General features: G+C 35.8%; 1 protein-coding gene across 1 annotated transcript in view; it reads left to right on the forward strand.

The window, feature by feature from the left end:
• The window catches only part of Ptprq (protein tyrosine phosphatase, receptor type Q), a 219,508-nt gene that overhangs the window by 112,557 nt on the left and 82,301 nt on the right, over nt 1–24,650 (forward strand). Inside the window, exon 26 of the mRNA XM_023716180.1 lies at nt 9,724–10,047. Coding sequence (XP_023571948.1) covers nt 9,724–10,047 — 324 coding nt within the window. The remainder of the gene's footprint in view (nt 1–9,723; nt 10,048–24,650) is intronic.

The raw sequence follows: 24,650 nt of genomic DNA on the forward strand, positions 1-24,650 counted from the left end.
TATTTAGTGTGTGTGTGTGGTGTGTGTGTGTGGCCAGCTCAGCCCACCAGGGGGCAGGGCTGGCTGGCATGTGGTGCTGGGGGATTGAACCATGGTCCCTGTGCTTTGCTAAACTTGTTCTAAGTAGGTGCTTTAGACCACTGAGCCATCTCACCAACCCTGTAATAAAATTTTGACTGGTTTTACAAAATTAATTTTTATCTAACCTAAGGATCTGAGTTTCCTTCATGATTCTGATAAAAATTCTAGTAGCCAATTAATTTTGTGTAAGTAATTTTTTTTTTCTTTTATGTATGTGGTACAGGGTCTCATTATGCAGCTCAGACTCATAGTGACCCTCCTGCTTTCAGCCTCCCCAGCACTGGGATTACAGGCATTCAACATCCTGCCTGGTCTCAGTGGCCAGCTCAGATGCCCCAGGAGCAGGTCTTGTGAGGCATTAGGTGCTGGGAATCAAATCCCAGTCCCTGTGCTTGCCTAAGCAGGCATTTAGTCCACTGAGCTACTTTGCCGGTCCTCTGTGTAAATAATCTTAATTAGCATGTGGTGATGGTTACTTAGAAAAGGATTCACCTGCCAATAATATATATGACTTAAACCTGATTATGACACATTTTCTTAAAAAGTCTTTCAATAAGTAGGGATTATCACTTATTGAACATGTTATTACATATTAATGTATGACATACTGTGTGATTCTCTGAGTTTTTTTCTGTTCTTTCCTATTACACTCCCCTGCCTATCAACTGTCAACAAAGGACTCAGTTCTTCAGTATCTGCTGTTCTGATGCAGTAAACATTGCTCTCAAACATTTGTTCACTATCAGGATTCCAGTTGCTGATATATACAAATAGATTCTAAGTTGATTTCACTTGGCCTCTTCAACTTTCCCTTCCAAGGTATTTTTGTGTACCCTTATTGAAAAGATGTATTGCTAATATTTTATTTGTATACCTGTGCTCAAATGAATCCCCACAAATCATTAGGTATTTCTAATTTCCTTATCATTATCAATGTCGTAATTTGACTCCAGATGTTCGGGTGTGGTCCTAGAAGACGGTCAAGCCAGTTATCTAACTCCCTCCATGACCTTTTCAGCTAAACTGACTTAAAGCTGCCATGTCCGCAGATGTTACATTCTGTGCCTTGCTATCAGAACTGTCAGATCCGATGACTCAACTCATTTGGCCTGCGAATAGACAGCACATAACCAGTGTTCCTCAGTCTTCTCCAAAACATGGCTTATGCCGAGAAGTCTTTTTGAAGTACTTTAGTAAGGGTATATGTCCAAGAATACCTGTTTTAAGGGCGAAACATTGTACCTAAGTTCCATAGTTATCCATCTGTACATGCATTACAACAGGTACTTATCCTTTTCTTTAGTAAATCTTAGTCCCATTTATGGATACTGTTCAGTTCTATTGCAGTAAATTTTACTTTAAGATGATTTAATCTGGCACATTATATGAGCACATCAATGCATATTCTGAGCTCTGTGGTACTACCCAAATGCATGTCTATGCAACATACTTGGATAAATACTGTTCTGGATCCTGGAACATCTTCAAATTAAACAGAGAGAGATGTGTATCTAAACTATACAATCACAACCTCTGAGGAAATAATGTTCCTAAAAGTGTTGATGATATTCCAGCTACCCTCATTGAGGGTTAATATAAAAATAAGCAATTATTTATTTTTATTTATTGACTTTTTGCAGTACCAGTGATTGAACTCCAGACCTTGTGCTTGCCAGGCAGGAGCTTACTCCACTGAGCTATCTCCCCTGCCCTAAGCAATTTATTGTGTTAAAGACATTGTTCATTAAATTACATGGTAGCCTCTTTATATGATTTTTACGTAAAAATATTTTTTCTTCTATTATGAAAGATTGTGGCACTTTTATTCATTTAATTTGTGTTTCTGAACAGAGACTTAGACTATTAACAGGATTTTCCTCTTTGTAATGTTTGTTATAAAACTCAGAGCCAAATTCATAACTGTCTTCTGCAGCAGCATAGCACTGGTGGCGCAGGGGTGGGTGTAGCCACTATCCTCCTGCAGCACAGATTTGTCTATTAGCCTAGTAACTGTGTTGATTCATTTTGTTTATTTATAAGTAATTTGGTTTATTGTGATGATCAACATGTCAATAGCAGGGCTGGGAGTCTAGGCTCGGAATACATAAACGAGTAAATCCTCACGTTTTGTGAATATTTCTTTCAATTTTTCCCCAGCCCCATTCCTAATTATTCTTTATAATTGTAATCTGCACTGCATTACATAACTATCTGTATAATTTATGTTTCCCTAATAACAAGCTTGAGGAAGGCTCAGGTTCTCTTCAACTGAAATTTTTCCAATAAATTTCTGCACATTGTTCTCTATAACCTTTAACTTCTATCTCTGATTTTCGCTGGCTTCAATAACTCCACACCTTCTTCTCTCCTGTTAATCTTACTTGTCAGGTAGGCTACTTTTCCCCACTGTAGGGCCCCTCCCATTCTTTAACAAACATTCTGCTGCCATTGCAATTTTTGTTTATTTGTTTTTGTTTTGTTTTAGTTTTTTTTTTTTTTTTTTTTTTTTTTGTACTGGGAATCGAGCTCATGACCTCACACTTGCTACGCAAGCACTGTGTCACTGGTCACTGAGCTATCTTCCCAGCCCTGCTATTGACATGTGGTCATCATAATAAACCAAATATCTTCCAGTCCTTAATTATTCTGTCAAATTTCAGTTCCTAATTCTTCACCTTCTGTTGAAATTTTCCTATTGGCATCACTTCTTTGTGGTTGCTGCTGTTATTTTTCATTTCACATAAAAAGCAGTTTATTTCATATCACTGAACAATGTTTAATTATCTGCCCAGACTTGCACTCCTATATCTGTTAATCTGAGCAGCAAATTTGATGATAAAAATATGTCGTACAACAACCATTGTTAATTTTTTAGTCCTGTTTTGAAGTTTTGTACCATATGTATTGTTGTGTGTTACTCTATTTCTGTTGATGTTTCTGTTTTTGCTTTTACTCTCTAAAATAAAAAAAATATAAAAAGCAATTTCCGTGCTAAGGCCTGTAATCTACCCATACAATTCAAGGTGAATATCTAGGAAATGCAGTTAAATACAAGTCAAAGCAAAATCTATAGCTGATGTTCATAGGTTGGCTTTGCACTTAACTTTATAGCGATTTTAATTTTTATATTCTATCATGTCATGTTGGTGGTAGCACACTGAACTTTATTTGTATATGCTTACATTATATATCTAGACCTTGTGTTTCAAATGGGTTAATTATATAACCTTAAGGTTATTTAAAATTTCTAGACACTGCCGGCCCTGCCCAAGGGGTGCGTGTGCTGAGACGGGGATTGAGACTGGGCATGGTGCCGTGCGCCTATAATCTCAGCACTTGGGAGTGTGAAAACAGGAGAATCACTACAAGTCTGATTTATGCAGTGAGACCCTGTAGACCCTGTCCTAAATACAGAAAAGAAAAATTCTAGACACTAAAATATTCTTGGTAAACTAGGAAACATTGTATTGATATTTTGTATTTATTACAAATGTACTGATAAATATAAAATCTCAGACATCTGTTTTGCTTAAGCAATAGTATGTCTATGTTTCAAAGATAAATAAAATATTAATGATGTCTTCCACATTAGAGTCTTTAACTGGGCCCGTGTGAAGTCAGTACAAACTGTCATCAGAATCTTGTGAGAAGTTGGCAACTTCTGAAAATTGTCATTTAGAAACTAATGGAATAATTGTATCTCACACACATTTTTGTATGCTAAATAGAACCTGGTACACAGTCACTAAAACACACACACACACACACACGCGCACACACACACACACATTTAAGTTAGTAATATCTTATGTGTGCAGGTCTATAGGCCATTGTTTCAGCTGTGATGTAAATACCTTACCAAAAGAGATAATTTATGCATAAAAATGTAATTTACTGAATACCCTGGCAGTTAATGTTGATCGCTTCATCACAGTTCAGTCATGTTTAGAAAATGTAAGCAAGCTGTGTGATTACTCCAGGAAGCATGGAATGATGTGTTGAAATTAGTACCATCTGTGGATAGAAAGAGTTTGAAGTTTTTAGTCATTCTTAAAGAATGGAAATCTGATTCTCCATGCTAAAATGAGTATAATCCTCTTTGTATCTGTAATTCAATAGGGCAGTTGCCTTGAAATCGTTCAGTTCAACACACACTCCATCAAAAGGGAAGATGCTAGAGGAGGGTTATTGGCGGTCATTTATGAGTACTTGTGAGAATGCCTTGTTAAAAATATTGTCTATGAGTAATACTATATGTTTGGCCTTGGATCATATGTAGTTCTGGTTCATCTTTTTGAACACATTTATAGAAAAATGATAGATGTTATGCTACATAAAAGCAAAGGATTGCATCAGTGAATCATAATTTATTCACAAGTCAACAAATCCTTACTGATCTTCCGTCCAAGAATGTCTCATCTCTGAGCTTGACACATGGCAGGCAACTAAATTTCTTGTTATGCTACCAATAACTAGGTTTAAAATAACTTTTACCTGGACTTTTTGTTCTCTGAAACCCTTATATCAATAACACTAGAGTCTGTCAACTACACTAATTTGGTAAAAAAAAATTACTTTGCATGAAAATTTGCCATTAAAGTCTTCTTTCCTAATATCTGAACTTTATTCCCCTCATTTTTATGTGTTTGGTACAGAGTCTCCCTATACAGCCCAGACTCATAGTAATCTTCCTGTTTTTCCCCAGTGGTGAGATTATAGGTGTGTGCCACTATGCCTGGACTCGGTCACTGGCTCAGCACACCCTTGGGTTGGGGCCAGTGCAGCATGCAAGACAGGGATCAAACCCTAGTCACTGCATTTGCCAAAGCAGGCCCAGTATCTGAACTTTGGAGAAAAAGAGTTGATCATAGAATCATAGACATCTAGTTGTCCCTCCAGATAATACTGCACAAAGCTACTCCCTAGGCCTTTCCCTGCTGATTGGTTAATGAATATGTCTCACAAGAGCAGAGGCTTAGTTAACCCCAGGAAAAGGAGATTGAAACATAAAATGAATGAATGGTAGTAAATCTAAAAGAAAGTGAAAAATCGGCATGATATTCCTGGTTCCCAGGTAGAGAAAGAGCATATGCAGTTTTAATGAAAACAAAGGGTTAACATGAAACTAACTCATGACCCCTCCCCAAAATTCTATCGGTAAAACTAATGATCTCAATATAGACAGCTTCGTATGATAAAATTCCTTCCTACTTGTCCAACTTTTTCTCATCCCATCCATCTCCTTGTGGACACAGAAGCCTTCGTCTAATGTTTTCAACACGCAATGCTTTTCTCTCTCTGGTCTTAACCTTTTCTAAGGCTTTTCATCTTAGAAGCTACTTCTTATACTTTAGGTCACTAATTAAACTCTTCTTTGTCAGGAAAGTCTTTGCCCATTATCTGTCCAAATAAAATCCTCTGTTACATCCTCTAATCATTTACTCATTATATTTACAAAATACATACTATATGTCATTTTTCTTCCAAAGTCCAAATTAATTGGGAGATACAATCCAATATGTAGAGTTAGACTTTTATATGTATGTAATTTACAGACTAATATATGTGTCTCGGATTGCTTAATATTTTATTGATATAGAAATAGTATCAAACTCTTTCTAGAACTTTTGTGTAGAATACTGGAATGTAGAGAAAATAAAAATAGAAAAGATATCCTTAGAGTAGATTATTAGTGTAAAATAAGATTTATAGGAAAGTCAATATCAATTCAAAATAAGGCCTTACAAACTAATGCAGTTATCAGAAAATGAATTTGAAAATAAAGCCCCTCATAATTTTGAGTTTTGCTTTGTTCTATTATTTAAACAGAGGCTATATAAGTAGTGATTGGTCATTTTGTAGAGAGGGATTATGTTACATATATATTGCTGTATAACAGCTTATCACAAACTTTTGGTTTAATATGTCACCAATATGTTACATCATAGTGCTAGAGATCAGAGGTCCATGGTGGCTATAACTTGATTTTTCACTAAGTCTCATAAGCTAAAATAAAGTTGCCATTTAACTGTTTTAGCTTTGTGTGTGTGTACAATTCAGAGTTGTCTTCTAAACGCATGTGGTTGTATCAGAATTGAGTTCTCTGACATTGACAGATGAGCATAACTTTTCCTGACTGGCTCTTGACCGAAGGCTGCTCCCAGCTCCTGGGGATAGTGGGCATCTTTTGTCGTAAGGTGGTCTTCTTCTCAAACCCAGCAGTAGAAAAATTGTTATACATTGAACCCCTCTCGTTTCAAATCTCTTACTGTCTCTTTTGGAACGAGGCAAAGAGAATACTGTTCTTTTAAAAGACTTATGTTATATATCAGATCCTCTGGATATCTCTCTATGTAGTAATGTGATTTGGATTCTTAACTGCAGCTGCAAAGTTTCCTTCCCATCTGTACCTGGACCAGTGTTTAGGTAAAGAAGTAGAAGCAGCTGCGTGCGCAAGGGCAGGAGGAATTAGGGAAAATTGTAGGGAGATAAATTGACCTAAATGATCTCTAACTTTCCTTCAAATTTGAAATTTTGGTATTTTTTTATTCATCTGCCTGTCATGATTTCAGCTCCAAGAATATTTTAAAAACTGAGTTCTTTTCTATTGACATCATCTTCCTTTTTGATCCCGGGACTGAGCTCAGGACCTTGAGTTTACCAGGCAGGCGCTTATGCAGCTGAGCTATCTCCCTGGTCCTGTTTCTTCTTTCCTGAATAAACCATTTGACTGGTGCAGTTTTTACTTTTTCTATAATCCAATTACCAGGCTATACTTATAAAAATGTAACTCCAAACATCTCACTCTGGCACCTTTGGCAACACTTCATTGCCTCACTAACTCTCTGTAATCCCTTCTGAAATAGTATGTAGCTATTCTGCAGCCTTTATGTCTGTTACTGTCATCAGGACCTATAAACTGTGGTTTGAGTGAAATCTGAAGTTCGCTAACATCTGCCGCTCTTGTAGAATCTCCACCCTTTCGGGCAGTGCTATCTCAGGAATTATCTTCTCTGAAAACTCCCGAGCCTTCAAGTCAGTTATGCTTCTCTTGATGTAAAATGCTTGAAAACGATGCACAATGTGCAGGGGACATGAATTTAAATTTAATGACCGAGATATTTGATTAAATGACACAATTTTTACTTTTTTTGTTTTTTGCGGTACCAGGGATTGAACTCAGGACCTTGCACTTGCCAGGGAAGCACTTTTTTTTTTTTCTTTTGGAACTGGGGATTGAACTCAGAGCCTTGTGCTTGCCAGGCAAGCACTTATTCTACTGAGCCATCTCTCCGGCCTCTACAATTTTTACTTTTTAGCCAGTTTTAAAACTACTTTTCAGGGCTGGCTAGATAGCTCAGTGGACTGAATCATCTGCTTACACAGGTGCAAGGACTGGGGTTCGATCCCCAGTGTGCTGTGCGGGCCCTGCCCCCAGAGTGCCCTGAGATTGCGACTGAGACTGGGCATGGTGTGGTGCACCCCTGTATTCCCAGGGCTCGGGAAGCTGAAAACAGGAGGCTCACCATGAGTCCTATCTGTGTAGTAAGACCCTGTGGACCTTGTACTAAATACATACAAATAAATAAATAAAAGTTTAAAAAAAACCTGCTTTCTCTGTAAATATAAATTCTTCCTAAAATCAAACTCAGAACCTTGTGCTTTTCAGGCAGGTGCTGTGCTGTTGAGTTATATTCCCAGCCCTGTTTATAACTTTTAATACAATGACTATATGTAGGAATAATTGATGGTAAATATTAATTAAAACTGAGTAAGCAAAGCTGATTCTATGATTTTATGAAACTTAATAATTGTTTGCATTCATTTAGAATTTTTTTTTGGGTGTGGGTACCAAGGCAGAACTCTTCTTGTTTCCTTTCGGTAAACTATATAATTCACAGATCTGTATATAATTTAGTAAAAGCTTAAGAGGAACTTGGAATTTCTAACACAACTCCAGACCTTCTTGTTCATCTGCCTAGTATCAAACATCTCACTTTGGGTATCTGAGAGACATTTCAGAGTTAATGTTCTCAAAATAAAGGCTGAGTACTTCTCCTCCAAACTCACTTCCTCCTCAGTCACCATCCGCTTGCTTTTTAGTGGCTTCTTGCTCCGTAGAACATCCCAGGAGCTTTTTTTCAGTCTCCTCATTCTCTCATACTGAGCATGTCACACATCAGCAAATACTGCCGCTTCTCCTTGAGGATGTATTTAGAAGCTCTGTGTTTTACTTCTGGGGCTGCCAGCTTAGTGCAAGGTGCATTTCCATTATCTCTGCAGTGCCTAGCAATCCACCTCCTTCTTTCCACCCTTGTTGCCCTTCAGTCTGCTCTCAAGCTCGTAGCTAGAGAGATTCTGTGGGAATGTGTTTGAACCTGACACTCACTTGCTCAACAGAAGGCCATGACAAAATCTTGTTAGAAGGTAACAATCTGGCCTCCAGGGTCTCTTCTCAGAATTCATTTCGTACGAGTAATTCCGATCTCCTTGTTTTTCCTTAAAAATACCAGCCGTACTTCCTCCTTAGATCTTTTAATCATATTTCTTCTGTTGTGACTTTTCTTGCTTGAAATATTTAAATGGCTATTTCCCTCACCTTCATCAGGAATGTTCAATCAGTTGGGTCTTCTCCAATAACTGAATTTAAAATATTATTATCCCTCAAACTCCATCTTTTCTGGTTGCATATTATTTTCCATAACATTGATCATCACCCAAAATCCTGTCATACCCATTGATATTTTTATTGTAAAAAGCCCTCTGTAGTTCGTATTTCATGAGGTTGAGGATTTTTGCCTGGTTTTGTTCATTACACTTCTAGCATCTACAATAATACCTGCACAATAAGGAGCTCACTAGATATTTGCTTAATATTGAACTAATATGACATATTTAGGAATGAGAGTTTCCTAAATAATTGTTAATTTTAATTAAATTTGAACATTGCTAATACCTACTTTTCATGAATTATGTAACTGTAATTTTCATATAAGTCATTGTCACTTTTCCATCTCACTCTTCTTAACACAGACTCTGGAAAATACAATCAGAAAAGCATAGTTGATGAATATTTCAGGGGCATTGATCTTTCATATTGCTAGCCATAAGATACTTTGCAATAAACCCTTGAGGAAAAGATGTGAGCCTTATTGGATCTTGAATTCCCAAAACCGGGCCCAGATGCTGACCTGTGGCTTTCACTTAGCAACAAACCTGTGTGGTGTGACATCAAGTGGGACCATGTGATTGTCAATGATTTATGGGTATTTCCATCCGTATTTAAGTATCAGTGTGCAAGATTCTTTGGAATTTAATATTATAAATAGGAAGATATGAGCCTGGAATTTTCTTTGCTACCAGTAAATGATTTCCTTCTACATGAAGTCAAAGTATGTTTATATAAGGTATATATGAGTATTAGGGAAAAAACAAGTTAAAGAAATCATGAGAGTTTTGTCCTCTCCTCAGCTTCTGTAGTATAACTAAGATTCTGTTCATTAATTGTGGGGATATTAATTTAAAAAGTATCATAATTTGACAGAGCTCTATTAGGTGCTACATAATAGAATGTTTTTAAATTTTTCTTTGTTTAAAAATGATTGGTTTAAAAAATTCAACTTTGTCTCCTTTAATTTTCAGTTCCCAGTGTTCCTACAAATATTGCACTTTCTGATGTTCAGTCAACTAGTGCAACGCTGACATGGGTAAGACCTGAGAGTATCCTTGGATACTTCCAAAATTACAAGATAACAATTCAACTTCGTGCTCAGAAATGCAGAGAGTGGGAACCCGAAGACTGTATTGAATATCAAACAATTCAATACCTCTATGAACCTGACACAACTGAAGAGACAGTATATGGCTTAAAGAAATTCAGGTGGTATCGATTTCAAGTGGCTGCCAGCACCAACGCTGGCTATGGAAATGCTTCCAGCTGGATTTCTGCGCAAACTCTGCCTGGCCGTAAGTGTTATCCTGGCACGTACGTGCTGATTTCTATTATGGTCTGAATCTTTATAATTATAATTTTTATTTAATTCTCTTGTATATATAGTGATTAAACATACAAACAAATGACTAACTTGTATAGCAACCTTTATATTTTATTGAAACCCAATGGATAATTACGTTTGGTGATTATTAGGGGTTGTTTTAGGTTACCAAACATTTAAGGACAGGATTATTTACTTACGTACTTGAAACAAGTAAGTCTATGTGGTTTCAGCTGTCTTTGAACTTATTGTTGAGTAGCCCAGGCTGGCCTTGAACCCATGGTGATCTCCCTGCCTCAAGTTCCCGAGAGCTGACCTTACAGGCTTATGCCACCACATCTCGTAACCTAGATTCTTATATTGCAGCAAAGCAGGTGGAAAAGTTCTCTTTAGACCATATATATTATTATGAAAGGGGCTCTTTCTTGATCAGTGTCTAAAATTCCACTTTACATTTTAAGGCTCTGTTGCTTTTGAGCTGGCTTTTGCAGCCTTTTAAGGAGCTTAGGCTTTCTGTCTCCCTCTCCCTCCTGCCTACCCTTCCCTTATTCTCTCTCTTTCCCACTCCCTCTTACCCACCTCCCATCTGTCTGTCATCTGTCTGTCTCCATTTAACTGGCTAAGTAATTTTTCAATTTATTTTTGCATAAACAATATTTTGAGGCAAAGAAATACCAGTGACTAACCCCAAGCTCAAGATAGAGGAAGAAAGTAATGCAATGAAACAAATAATATCTCAAAATCATTCAGCCTTCTATACATCTTTTGAGAAATATACAATCAGGAAAAAAAATCTCTTTAAATGCTTTTCCATAGAAATTTCTTACTTATTGATTCATTGAAAATCCCAACCACATTTTCTTAACTATTTTGATACCAATGAATAGAGAAATACACAAATGCACTACACCACACACACACACACACACACACACACACACACACACGGACATCTACATGGGAACGCACGTACACAGCCATGTGTGCATACATTTTCAACTAGATTTTCAGTGGCAAGAGTTACTATGTTAGATCCTTATCGATAGTGAAATAGACATTTATCAAGAGCATTTTATAGGGCACTAAGTGTGCCTTCTGTTAACATTTCCCAGAGCGCCTGACATTGTGTTTGTAATAGAAAATGTCTAATAAATATTTCTGTATGTGATTCAGCATTGGAGGTGGAATCCGGATAACACAATTGTCAATATGTTCAACCAATTCCTCTCTTTTAGCACTTTGATTTTGTTTCTGTTAAGATCTGATCTTCCTTGTAGCTCTCTATTAGCTTGTTTCGCTGACTTCTTATATTCTTTTATTTCTTTCTTAGACTTTAAATATTAGATCTGTTTAATGTGCCCATGTGATCCATACTTGGCCTTTTCTCTTCACCCCCACACAGTCTCTAGGAGATTGCAAGTGTCCTTCTTCCACCCTATGGATTTAAATCTCCGAATCTGTTTCCAGGTCTATGAACTCCATAGCTCTGCTGATTGGTATATTTATCTCATCATTGACATCACTGAGCATGTGTGCCAAATAAACTATTCTGGTCTCAACCCCAAACCTTGTCATCTTCCTGTCTTTCTTATCTTTGTAAAGTATACCCTTCTTTATCTGTTTACAGAGAATGAATTTCCAGACAGTGCTCCCTTTATCCTCAATTTGGTCAGTGATTCCTTTCAAATACCTCATCCAAATTAGCCCCTTGGTTTGCACTTGTCAAGCCCTTTGTGACTACTTCCTGTGAAGTAACTTGATTGGCCTCTTCAGCTGTTGGGCTGTTCCTTTAAAGCCTGAAACAGATAATACATTTTTGCTTAAAGTTACTGAATGAATTCCTGTGGCTCTTAGAATGAAATTCAGATTTCTTCACAGTATTAACAAAGCCCTTCATGACCCGGTTCTTTCCTAACACTTCAACCTCTTCAATAACTCTTTACCATCACATTCCACTCCTACTTGACTTCTGTCACTGCTTCAACACAAGAACATCCTAGAAGTTGGGCCTTTGGCCTGTTCTGTTTGGCTGAAATATTTTTCCACATTTTACTTCACATAAACAGAAGAATACCTCTCTATCATTTTCTACTTAAGTGATCCTGCGTAAAGATAAATTTCCTTGACCCCTCAATTTAAATTAGCCATGCATTAATTTTCTGTGACATCATTGTATTATAAAGAATATTCATAAATACCTTATCGTTTTAGTTGTGTGTTTTAGAGATCATTTTGATTATCGCTGTTTTCATGAAGTCTAGAATAGTCCACAGCATCAGTAGGTACTTTAAAGACATTTCCCAAATGCATGAATCTTGATTAAATAAAGTACAGTCAGTAAAGAAGAATGAATTATTTTCCAATATACATGATGGTGAGAATAGTGGTGCTGTCACAAAGAAAAGAGAAGCATGAAGAATAACAAACTGGGTTTTGGGATTAGTTAACAGAATAATTATTTTGAACCTGTGCTTTAAGAAGAAGTAACTATTCTAATCTAACTTAAGACAGGAATAAATAGGTGCATAAAGGTTAGCATATGAGTAAAGTTAAGGGTTTCAGTTGCTGCAGTTGATAGGCATAAATAGCATCACAAGTACAGATTTGATAGAAAAGGATGACATCTAACTGCACAAATAAAATTTAAAGCCTCAGGACCTGGAAGTTGCTTGACAGAGTCAGACAGGTATCATCATGAAAGAAGTTGACTGGCGTAAGGTAATTGAAAGCAATATAAACCACCACAACTGAACAGAGAATAAGATGTTTAAAGGGACAGTTGCCAATAGCGCTAAGTGGTCATTTTTCTATAGTCCATGGTATTTCAGAGAAACAGGAAGCTTGCATGTTTTATGTTAAAACAATGTCTTACTTGAAGCTAATTTTTAAAACTAAAAATCATTAATTGTTCAACCCAAATATATCACATCATGGCTGTGGACAGTATGTTTAAATTATATGTTTGTGGTGTCTTCTTCCTGAAGGCCTCTATCCCACTCCTGCGGAGCATCTCATGTGGAGAACCTGCTTCCACCTACGACACTGTGCCAGGACTTTCTAGTGTGTCACCTTTTGAAAGCATGCTTAACACTAGTAAGATTTTAATTAGCATAAAACAACATGACAGTGTGATTAAATCAGAAGGTGTCAATAAGACTGCAAAGTTAGATTGTAAAATAATTTTTTTCTTTTTTCTTTTCTTTAATTTTTTTGTGGTAACAGGGATTGAATTCAGGACCCTGCGCTTGCCTGGCAAGTGCTTATTCTACTGAGCTTTCTCCCCAGCCCCTTTTAATAATCTTGTATTCAGAGTCTTTCCCCTTGATGTCACCCCTTTACCCCAATTCTATTTCCTGCTGCATTCTTATGTATGATCATGTTTAATTTACAGGGGACACATGAAAAACAGGCATGGTTATTTGAATGTGTTAGTATTGAGAAGAAATAACTATCCTAATCTGAGAAATTAGAAAACAGAAACATTTTCTTAGAGATTGGAACATAGTTAAAGCTGAGGGTTTTAGTTGCTTTAAAGTTGCCTTTTTACCACTGTGATTGGAGAGAAAAATGAATGAAAATATATATTTCAAAATTGTAAAACATATGCTTTCCTAAAAATTAGATTTTTCACATAAGTATTCACTCATATATGAGGATTACAAATTCTTTTAATTGTTTAAACTATGACAATGAGTTGATTACTCATTAAGACTAAGGAAAGAAGGTTTCGTTTTCTTTCCAATGGATATGTATTTATAGTGATACATATTTTTTAACTTCTCAGTTGCATAATTACCCAATAAAAGAATAATTTCATTGGTCAATTATTTACATAATTTTAGTCATTATATAAAGACAAGGAAAAATAATCTGAGTTATAAAAGATGAAAAAATTACCAAAAAAAAAAGAGGCTAGCTAAATAGCTCAGCAGATTAAAGCACTTGCAAGCAGGCACAGGGGCTAGGGGTTCAATCCCCGGGCCTGCTGTGCTGGCCTCACCCCCGGTTTGCACTGAGACTGTAATTGAAACTGGGCTCCCAGCTCTTGGGAGGCTGTAAACAGGAGGATTATTATGAGTCTGACCTAGTAGTGAGACCCTGAACACCCTATAAATCCTTCCCTAAAATACAAAAATAAAAGAGTGCTATACATATTGGTATAACATAATCAATGGAGAAATCACATGGTGAAATATCACATAGCATAAAAATAAAAGGAATATTTAACCAACAACAATTTTAAAGAGCAGTAACATTTTCAGCTTACATAAAATAAGTAATTTTTTGTTATGATTCTGCATACCCAACATAAATACATGTACATTTTGAAAACGAAGTTATCTGGATTAAGAAAATGAATAAATTTCATGTTTTCTATCATTGACTCAAATATAGTTATACTTCATGATATGTTCTACAATAATAACTATTTTTTCTGCGTTAGAGAAAAAACTAATTAACAGCATAAAATCACTATCTCGGATAAGTGTACATTTTGTTGTAAAGGCATCAGTTCAAATATAGTGTCTTGTCAAATCTTGGAGCTGCTTAACTAAGATCTAGTGTGTGATTCCTAGCTTGAAATTAAATTGTTAAAAACGTAAGTAACACATAAAAGACCACCCAGTATGAATTTTAAATATTATGAAAGGGTCTAAAGGACTCACAGCATAGTCAAATATGTTGTTATTCATGCTCTTTGAAACTCGTAAAGAAGAACAACCAAATTGAAGACTCAGGAAGCAAGGTTAGAACACAAGCTTAGAATTAAATTGGACTCCTCTCTGATTTTGAATCTACCACAGTAACATGGAGTGAATGCTGCTAACAATATTGAGCCAAGTAGAGCTAACATTTCCTTTTGCAATGTATTCTGATTTAGATAAACAATGTATTCTGATTTGTAAACATCTCTTATATTTTCTTTAAGTAGCTCTTGCATGTAGACTCCTATTATTCATTTCCTTAAGTATTATAAAAAAATTCAAACGGTCTCTGTGTTTTCTACCATTCACATGAACTTAGATAAGCAAAGTCAAATTGTCTTTCTCCTTAAGTTGTCTCTGTAATAACCACAACTCTACATGCTGTGTATACCTAGACAAAAAAGGACAAGCATTACAGAAGGCAAGAATATTTATCTTTCAATGTTACAGCTTTGCAGATTGTCTTAATCTTCTTTTATTTTTGTAATGAGTCTTATAATCAATTTTAGCTGGGTGAGCAGGGAACGTGAAATAGAAAGCTGTTAATGCGTGTGTGATGCACAATAGACACTTATAATGCTGAGGAAATATACAACTTTAAAGGAGTGCAGGTGTGAAATTAGTATGGAATGAAATGGGACTCTCTGGTAATGTGCATCTCCTATAGACCACCAAGACTGGAAGACAGCAAGAAAGGAAAATTCCTGGGGTAACACTTAGGTTGTGAAAACCACAGGATACCATACACATGAGGAATTTTAACTACCCAAACATCTGTTAGGTTAAAAAAAATTCAGCAAAACATGCCTCATCAAAGAAGTTTCTAAGGAATGTAACTTTATAATCTGAAACGAAGAAAAGCCAAGCAGAGGGCAGTGTACATCATAACATTTTTAAAATAAGAAATGGTTAATTGCACTATATTACAGTCAATTATTTTTCTGAGTTTATTCTGAACTGAGTAATAAATTTATAATGTGATTAACATTATAGTAACAGATGATCTTTTCTTTAAAGATAAATTTAACTCCACCTTTAATATGATAAAAGGTACTCTCAGCCATAAATAAATAGCAAATATAATTTGAGACATATAGACACCCATTAAGTGGCAGTGTGTATTTTAAAATGGTCACTGTCCTGTGGTCATTAGAGAAAAAAAAATATAATTTATTTTTTACATGTGGTTTTCCTTACATGAAATTAGTTAGATGCTGTTGAATATCTTCTAAATTAGAAATCAGAAACTTTCAAGTGTGTTATGTGTGTTATTCAAGATAGCATCTTTATCCTCTGGAAACAGGAAAGAAGGGAGGAAGACAGAGAGGAAGATGGAGAGGCACAAGGAGAGGGATAGGGAGAGGGACAAGGAGACAGACAGAGACAGACAGAGGGACTCCTTAGGTTTCCACAGACATCTCCACTCTGTATAGCCACTGGCTCTGGCCCTCTGTCAACCTGCTTCACCCATTGGTTCCCTGCTTCCACGTGTCTCACCCCTCTTACAATCTTTCAAACTAGCAACTTAGGAACCATTTTTAATTCTTTTCAGCCACCTTTATGTCTCAGATTCATTACCTAAGTCCTACTGAATTTATTTTCTAAACATCTCTTATATTTTCTTTAAGTAGCTCTTGCATGTAGACTCCTATTATTCATTTCCTTAAGTATTATAAAAAATTCAAACGGTCTCTGTGTTTTCTACCATTCACATGAACTCAGCTTTCAGATATTTCATAAAAGAAATTTTTTTAAAAAATATGGAATCTGGTAATTTTGTTTACCTGCACGTGAAACTCTTAGCTTGCAGGAAGCTGCCAGAGGCCACCTTTGCTTTGGTCTGTCTTCCTCACTTGTGCACTGCTCCTTCTGCTTTACACTCCAGAGTCTCAGCAACTCTTCCCACTGTCCTTCCCATCCTTCTTTTTCAGAGATCAGCTACATTTTCTTTTTGTTTTGCGTCTTTTTTTGAAAAGTCTTCACAAAATCACTCTTTCCACTCCCACCTCCTAAAACTTTCTTCCAAAATATTGAACTTACTTTGTCATAACAACTTAGTTCTATTTTTAGTGAGACAGTCAGTTCCTTAAAAACAGAAATGACCTGGAAGCCATTTGTTATGCATATTCCACCCTGCAGTTGTGCTTGTTATTTAAGTGAAATAAACCAGGTATACAAGCCTAAATATCACACAAGGAACACAAAACATAAAGAGAAACACAAATGGTAGATATTATGAAGTAGGGATGTATATATATGTATATATACATATATATGTATGTATATATGTATATATGTATATATATATATGTATATATATGTATATGCAAATAGGGAGAGCGCGAAAGGTTTGGCGTGGTGGTTTGTTGAAAAACTAATCAAAATGTGTTATGTCCGAGCACCACAGACCTCTGAGGAATGTGGTCATCACATACTGCAAATGTATACTAAGAAAAATTAAAATGGAGAAAAAAGTTTGCAAAATTAAAAAAAATCTATGAATATGGAAGAAAGATATTTCACTTTAATGAAAAATATTTTTATACCAAAATTCTTTCTCTTTTTTGTGCTACAGATCAAACTCAGGACCTTGCACTTGCCAGGCAAGTGCTTATGCCACTGAGCTATCTCCTCAGTGTCAAAATTCTTCATATTGTAAAATAGATCATGCTAATGTTCCTCAGTGTTTTTAATCTAAAGCTTGTCTTTCCAGCACTTGCCTAGTTATAGTCAAAACTAAAATTCTTCTGGTCATCTGTTGCCCTTATTTGAAATATTAGTTTATTTCACAAAACTAGCCTGTTTTATGTTGTCAATCATTGTGTGTTTATCTTTTGTTGACATAAGAAGTTATTTCACATAGAAAAGAACTATGTATGTAATAAACTTAGGAAGATTTCAAGCTGTAAGGGAGATTAACGAATGTCTATTTCAGAATGAGCTGAAGCATCCATTACATATAAATATACATGATTTTTTGACATTCTGACATAATGAATGGGTAATACATTTGTGCATTGAGCAGAATTGTAATAGGCTAATGACCCATGAAAAAAAATGAAGTTTAAACTTGGAATAGTATGATTATAAATAGAAGAGACTTGATAAAATAATTGAAAGCATCTAATAAGTATCTAAAATTATTTAATAACTTATTCAATTAAAGACAAAAAACTTTTGTCAAATTATTAGATACATTTTCTAGAATATAATACAGTTAAGTATATTTTTGAAATTGCTAACACAAGGATATAGAATACTTTTAGCAGCTTGGATAAAAATCAAGAGACAACATAGAGATTACCATGAAATAATTCTTATATCATCAAGTTTTTAAACCTGGTTACATAAAGAAGAATATATTGTTACTATGTACAGATCAGTTTCTTTTCCTTTTAAATTTTAAGTTAACTAACTCTCTTTCTCACCTCTTCAAATCTCATGTAGATTTGAGTTTACTTTTATTCTTCTGAGGGTTCTCTTTCTCTGGTTCAGAATGAAGGATGAAGTGGGATTAATGTATTATGAGTTTTGACTTTTAATCTCAGGTTCTGCCTCAGCATTAATGGATTGTGAGTCAACAAAAATCTGTTCTGTCTCTTCTGCAAAGAGGGATGAGAGAATTTTCATCTAATTTTGGAAAGTCTCAAATTCTAAAGAAGTTCCTAGGATTGCTATACCTGAGAGCTCTATGCCAGGCAGTCTGTCTTTCTGTGAAAATGAAAAATGGCTGGAAAATAATCAGCCTTGAAACCTAGAGATCGAAAATACCAGCCCCCATCAGTCTGCCCTTGTCTTCCACGCTAACACCATTCTCTTCCTCAGTGACTACTCTGTAACACATGTAAGGAGGGAGACAAATCAGCGGAATACATCTTAGTCTAATGCTTTGTTATAGTAATGACGTTACCTGAATTATTCTATGTTATTCTGATACATAGCTTCAAGATAGCATGGAACTGCTGACATTTTCCTGAGTTCTTTCTTTTCTTTTAATTATTAGAATATGTCTCCAATGCATAAGGAATGTATTTTTTAAAAAAATCATTTGGATGGGGCTGGAGAGATGGCTCAGTGGAATAAGCGCTTCCCTGGCAAGTGCAAGGGCCTGAGTTCAATCCCCAGTTCTGAAAAAAAAATCATATGGAACATGATGATTTGTTATTCTAGTGACTTTGGGATTGAAAGATGGTGATGGTAGGAAACTCTTGTTTTCTTGTTCTGCATGTCTAAAACTAAAGTAGAACATCAGGTAGAAGTAGATCAGTCTGCGGAGTACTGTACCTAGATGCCCAAATCTTCACGTTGACTTCCTGCTTCCAAATTTCCTCACCAGCTACCTCTCTCGCCTCTACAGTAGCAGTAGTTGCATCCTCTTTCCATTCTAGTTGCTAAGAGCTGTGACCATTGGTCACCTAATCTGTAAAAGTGTTACTATTTTTTCAAAGGGTAGGATAATATCGCACAGCAATTATTCTTACACTTGCACTGCCGGCACTAGATTCACCCAGAGTGAATGTTCACTCTTCTACTCCACACCCAGGCTATAATTCCATACTTTTGAGATATGGCTTCAAAAATTTCTGTGACCTCACCAGTGATGTAGGTGTTGCTGGTCTGAAGCCAACACTCTGATAACCATTATTGTAGAGTTGTTTTGTAAACATGATGCTAATTCTAGGAAAATACATGTTATCTGACCCTAAATCAACAGTACTAATACTATAATATTTTCATTCTTAGCTGGCAAGAGGAGTGAGAATTAAAGTGTGCTGTATCTTTTCAATAAGCCAGTCAGAAATTATTCAGATAACAAGTCATTTAAGCATCAGAGGAGAAGGTCATACAGTGAAGACTAATTCTATGAACATTCTTTCATCATTTTCTATATTCAATAAATAGTCTAATCTGACAAATTCTTAGCTTGTAGTGTTTGCTTTTCATGGTTAAACTTTCCTGTTCAGCAATCTACTAGGAAAATGAAATGAAAGTCTTGTAAAATGGTAAGAAATTTTTCATGCACCAACAATGGCATTTGATACTAGCCAGTGAAATCACTGGGCTCTAGAGAAACATGAATGGATAGGAAAGAAAAGCCAGCATTGCAGTGCAGTAGCCATTGCTCAGAAACTATGAAGAGCCTAATTGCTAAGTTTCTCAGGGTCCTCCGTCCCTTGAATTATTTATGGCGCAGGCACTCTGCCTCGCCAATTAGATTTCCTCTAGCAGCTAGACAAGGCTAAACCTCAAAGGTGTTTCCTCCAGGTGCGCTGAATCAAACACAGCTCACACTTCCAGAACTTGTTGTCACTTGTATTTTTGAGGAATGACAGAGCCCTTCGCTTAGTGCTGACATTGGATAGGAATCTGATGGTCTGTGTATCAAATCACAAAATTAAAATACCCAGAATTGTAAGGCTTTTAAATAAAGTTTGTTTAAATTCAGATGGATGTACAACTTAAGTCACTTACATGCAGAACTCAAAAATTCCTGTTTTGTGAGTTGCTTTTAAAAATCTTGTTTATACTATGGTTATTCTTTTAGAAAAAATTCAGCAAAAAATGATATGCTAAAAGCCATAGAATATTTCTTATAATGTTTTCAACTATTAAATTAGATTTACAAAGATCTGTAAAAGGCAATCTTGCTAAGTCTGAATGCGCTTGTTCAGAAAGTATAGTATTAGACACACCACAAGTCTTGGTTCTTAATCAAAGTGGCACAGACTTGGGGCATGCAAGCTTTTATATGAACTAGGCAAAATGATGGTGTATCCAGACTCACCTTTCAGCTAACACACTTAGCATCAAGACACAGATGGATGGGAAAGATGACCCTGACCCAAATAAGACCCACATTCCTGTGCAAGGATAGAAGCATGATAATCAGGAAATGATGGTTGTTAGTTACAGAAAATGCATTATTGTGAAAACCAGGGAAAAGTGCTTATGAGAGGAAGTGATTGGATTATGGGAAATGAGAGAATAAGAATAGATCATTCCCGCCCTGAGTAAATTGCTGTGATTTATAAGAGAAAGGGTATAGTGATATCTTGGCCCATTACTGACTAGATTCATTTCACAAACAATCCTAAATCAGAGTGTGACAGTTTATGGGGAGACAAACAAGATCTCCAAAAGATGCTTTTATGTTCCTGGACTTTCAAACTGGCATATTTTTCTACTCCTTTAGCCCTTATTTCTATTCGCCTCCTTTGTTTTTGCATTTTACACTGATAACTATAATTTTGTATTTCCCTTTCCTGACTAGTAGCAGACCACTAAATACTCTGATAAAAGACATACTACTGAGTATATTTCATCCAGAATTTAAGAATTCTGATAAATTTTCAAAACAACCATCAAAAAGTTTAAAACTCTATGTTTGTAAGCATAATATAGGAATACAATGACAATAATTAGATGCTGCTTTATATAAGTGAGAATTTTGATCTGAATCATTATTTTAAATTTCTATGATTAAATTCAATACCTACATTTCATTGCTTCAGATAGATAATATATGTATAATTATATTATATCTGTATATGTGTTAATGTATATTTTAATATATATTTATTTTCATTTTTTAGTTTGCATTTAAGAGCTCTAATGCTTTAAATATACAGTGATAATTCTAAAAAACCTTTTCACAAAAGTATTCAACACAGGGAACACTTGGAAATAAAACAGGTAATTTAGGGCCAGGCAAATAGCTCAGTGGCAAAACAGGTAATTTAATCAGTTTAAAGTGATTTTTTCTTTAAAAAAGAAAGAAGGAAAGAAAAAACAAACTTTGGGAAAAGTTCAAGAAATGACATTTAAAAGCACAGTTTAGCTCAAGGCTAAATACCTTGGTTTTGGTAATGAATATCACTAAATGGAACATAAAATATTTAGTAGTATGGATGCTTAGATGTGTCAGGAACAATCTATAAATGTCACTTTTAGTTTTGTTTGGGATAGCAGACCTTCCCCAATGATGGCTTTGAATCCTATTATTAAAGAAATAATTATAGGTGACGTTTTATAGTGAAAGATAAGATGTGGAAGCTTAATGTGCTGTACAGACGTAGTTGTGGGCTAAAGCTTTCCTTGGGTGATAATTTTAGATCTGTCTTCAGTTGCCACCTTCAAAGATTCACCCCATAAAGCTCAGAAAATGTGGACATATTCCCCTGAAAATATTTCCAAACACAAACTTCTGTCACCATGCAATAAGAGAAAAATCTCATCAACTTTCTTAGTCAAAAAAACCTCCATCAATTGTTTACAATGTCTGCACAAAAATAAGGGGACACTCGCCTGCCTGATAAAAGGAGTTGGGTTTTTAGAGTTTAATCCTAACAACATAGAGTTTGTGGACTTTGTAGAGTACATGAATCAAATGTATTCTGGAGATTACCTTTCCTCTTTTGGTATAATTACTTTTGGCCCTATTTTGGGTATGAGTTAAATATTAAGTACCACAGTGTAATGTAGATTCTTCTAGCTCATGACAATAAATAATTGTATTTATCTTTTTGTCCTTGACAGTTATTACTACAGAGATTTTTAGGAGCATCCTGGAAAGGCCTTAGGCAATCTGTCTTTCACTTCTTCTGTGATTCTCTCATTTATTATATAATCCTGATTTTTCTATAGTAGCATATGAGTACTACTCATGGAATATTTTGATGCTGTTATTAAATATGTTTTATGAGTTGAATTGGGAACCTAAATTCCAAATATAACATTATTTCTCTGGAAAATATGTTCTAACCACCAGTCATTCACTTGTGAAGATCATCACTACGATTAGCCTCTGTTTTCTGCTACTATAACAAAATATCAGAGGCTGGGTAATGTATAAAGAATAAAAACTCATTTTTACTCCATTTTTGAGGCTGGGGTGTCCAAGGCCAAGGCTCCAGTAGGTTTATTGTCTTGTGAGGGTTGTATCCTTTGGAGGAAGGAATGCTGTGCCCTCACTCAAATGGAAGGTTGAAGGGCAGACTAGCCGAATGCTTTGTGGAACACCTTTTCTAAGGACCTTAATTTCATGCATGAGAGGAGGAGTCCTTATGATGTCATCATTCTCAAGGCCCCCGCCACTTTATACCACAGGAGTAGGTTTCAACATCTGAATGTTGAAAGGCACACATTGAAACTATGGCAACATCTTGAACACCTGTGTGGTCTTAAAAAATCTTCCTGCTCTTCACAGGATGTGAGTAATTAGATACACCAGAACTTTCATTCTATCTAATTTTTAAAGGAATTTTCTGGGAAAAAAACCTTAAAATTCACAGTCTATCCAAATCTTGTTTCCTAGTTTTGTGCTGAGCTTTTCATTTGTCGGGGGGCGGGGAGGGGGCACCTCAGCGCTCTTGAACTTCTGAGATTCTTGGGTACAAACCCAAGGTTTTCATTTCTGCCCATCGTTGTACAGTACAAAAGCACTACATATTCTCAGGTGTGCTGTTGGAAACTGTCAGTATTTTCCCTGCACTAATACATGAATTAACTGTTACTACTTCTTCTATGTTGATTTGTACCCACATCTAGTTAGCTCTTGAAGTCCTTTTGCCATGCTTTCTAAATGGGTGTGTTTTCATCTTTTCTTATATATACCAGCTGTCCTTATCCTAATTTAGGGTCTCACTTATATCTGGCTTTTTAGAAATAACTCTCTGGGCTCAGTACAAATCAAAGTACTTATGTTTTCTTCAGAAGGACTTAAATTTTTCTTCCTAAGTCATGGGGAATATATATCTTTTCTCAGAATGTTAACGTCATCCTATTATTTAAAGAATGAATTCCAGAATCTTTAGCATAACAATCAAGGGTCTCTAACCTCATTCCCAAGTTACTATTTGCTCTTTATTCCTGCTTATCCCTTCAAGAACACTGCCTTCTCAGTGATAGCTCTGTTCCCTGAGTGTGGGAATTCTGAACCTTCTCTGTACTGTAGATCTCTGGCAGTCCGCTGAAGCTTAAGGATGCCTTCACAAAGTAGCATTTTTGAATCTATAAAATAAAAAAGCAAGATTATCAAGTAAACCAATTCTTTAATAAAATCATTTTGTCTGTTGATCTGTTGATTATGTGTTTGTGGTTGTATTATGGCCTCCTTAGAACAGAAGTTCCTCTTTGTCTTCCTTTTCTTCTTTATTTTTCTTTCTTCTTCTTTGAACCAGGGATTGAACTCAGGACCTTGTGCTTGCCAGGCAAGCACTTATTCTACTGAGCCATCTTCCCGGTCCCCATAATGGTTTTTCCCCCTCCAATCTTCTACTTATTAAAATTTGCATCTTCCAAAGCCTATGACAGAGTTTTTCCTGCAGTTTTCTCTTTATTCCCTGTCCATTTACCCATCACTTTGCCTTTTTTCCCTTTCATAATAAATTATTTATATTTCTGGTTGTCATTGTCTTTACTCTGCCCTGTACAATACCACACTTAAACAATTAGCAATAATGTTTTTTTGTTTTTGTTTTTGTTTTTTTTTTTTTTTTGCACCGAATGCCTTTAAGGCATGACTGGCTGGCTTGTGTTGTGGGGATTGAGCCACAGCAACCTGAGCCTGACTGCTTTGTTGAAGCAGCCACTTAAAGAACTGAGCTAAGGGGCAGGCCCCCAACAATAATGTTCTAAGCATTGAAATAGCCACTTTTGGGGCTGGAGAGATGGCTCAGTAGAATAAGTGCTTGCCTGGCATGCACAAAGACCTGAGTTCAATCCCTGGTTCCTCAAAAAAAAATATATATATATACACACACACACACACACACACACACACACAGCCACTTTCACTCATTTTGGCTTCATAATTTTTAAAAATCTGTGAAATGTAGATATGGGGAATTGAGATGCAAGAATTCTGTTT

This window comes from Octodon degus, unplaced genomic scaffold (assembly GCF_000260255.1).
Source record: "Octodon degus isolate 3935 unplaced genomic scaffold, OctDeg1.0 scaffold00004, whole genome shotgun sequence".
NCBI classification, from domain to species: Eukaryota; Metazoa; Chordata; class Mammalia; order Rodentia; family Octodontidae; genus Octodon; species Octodon degus.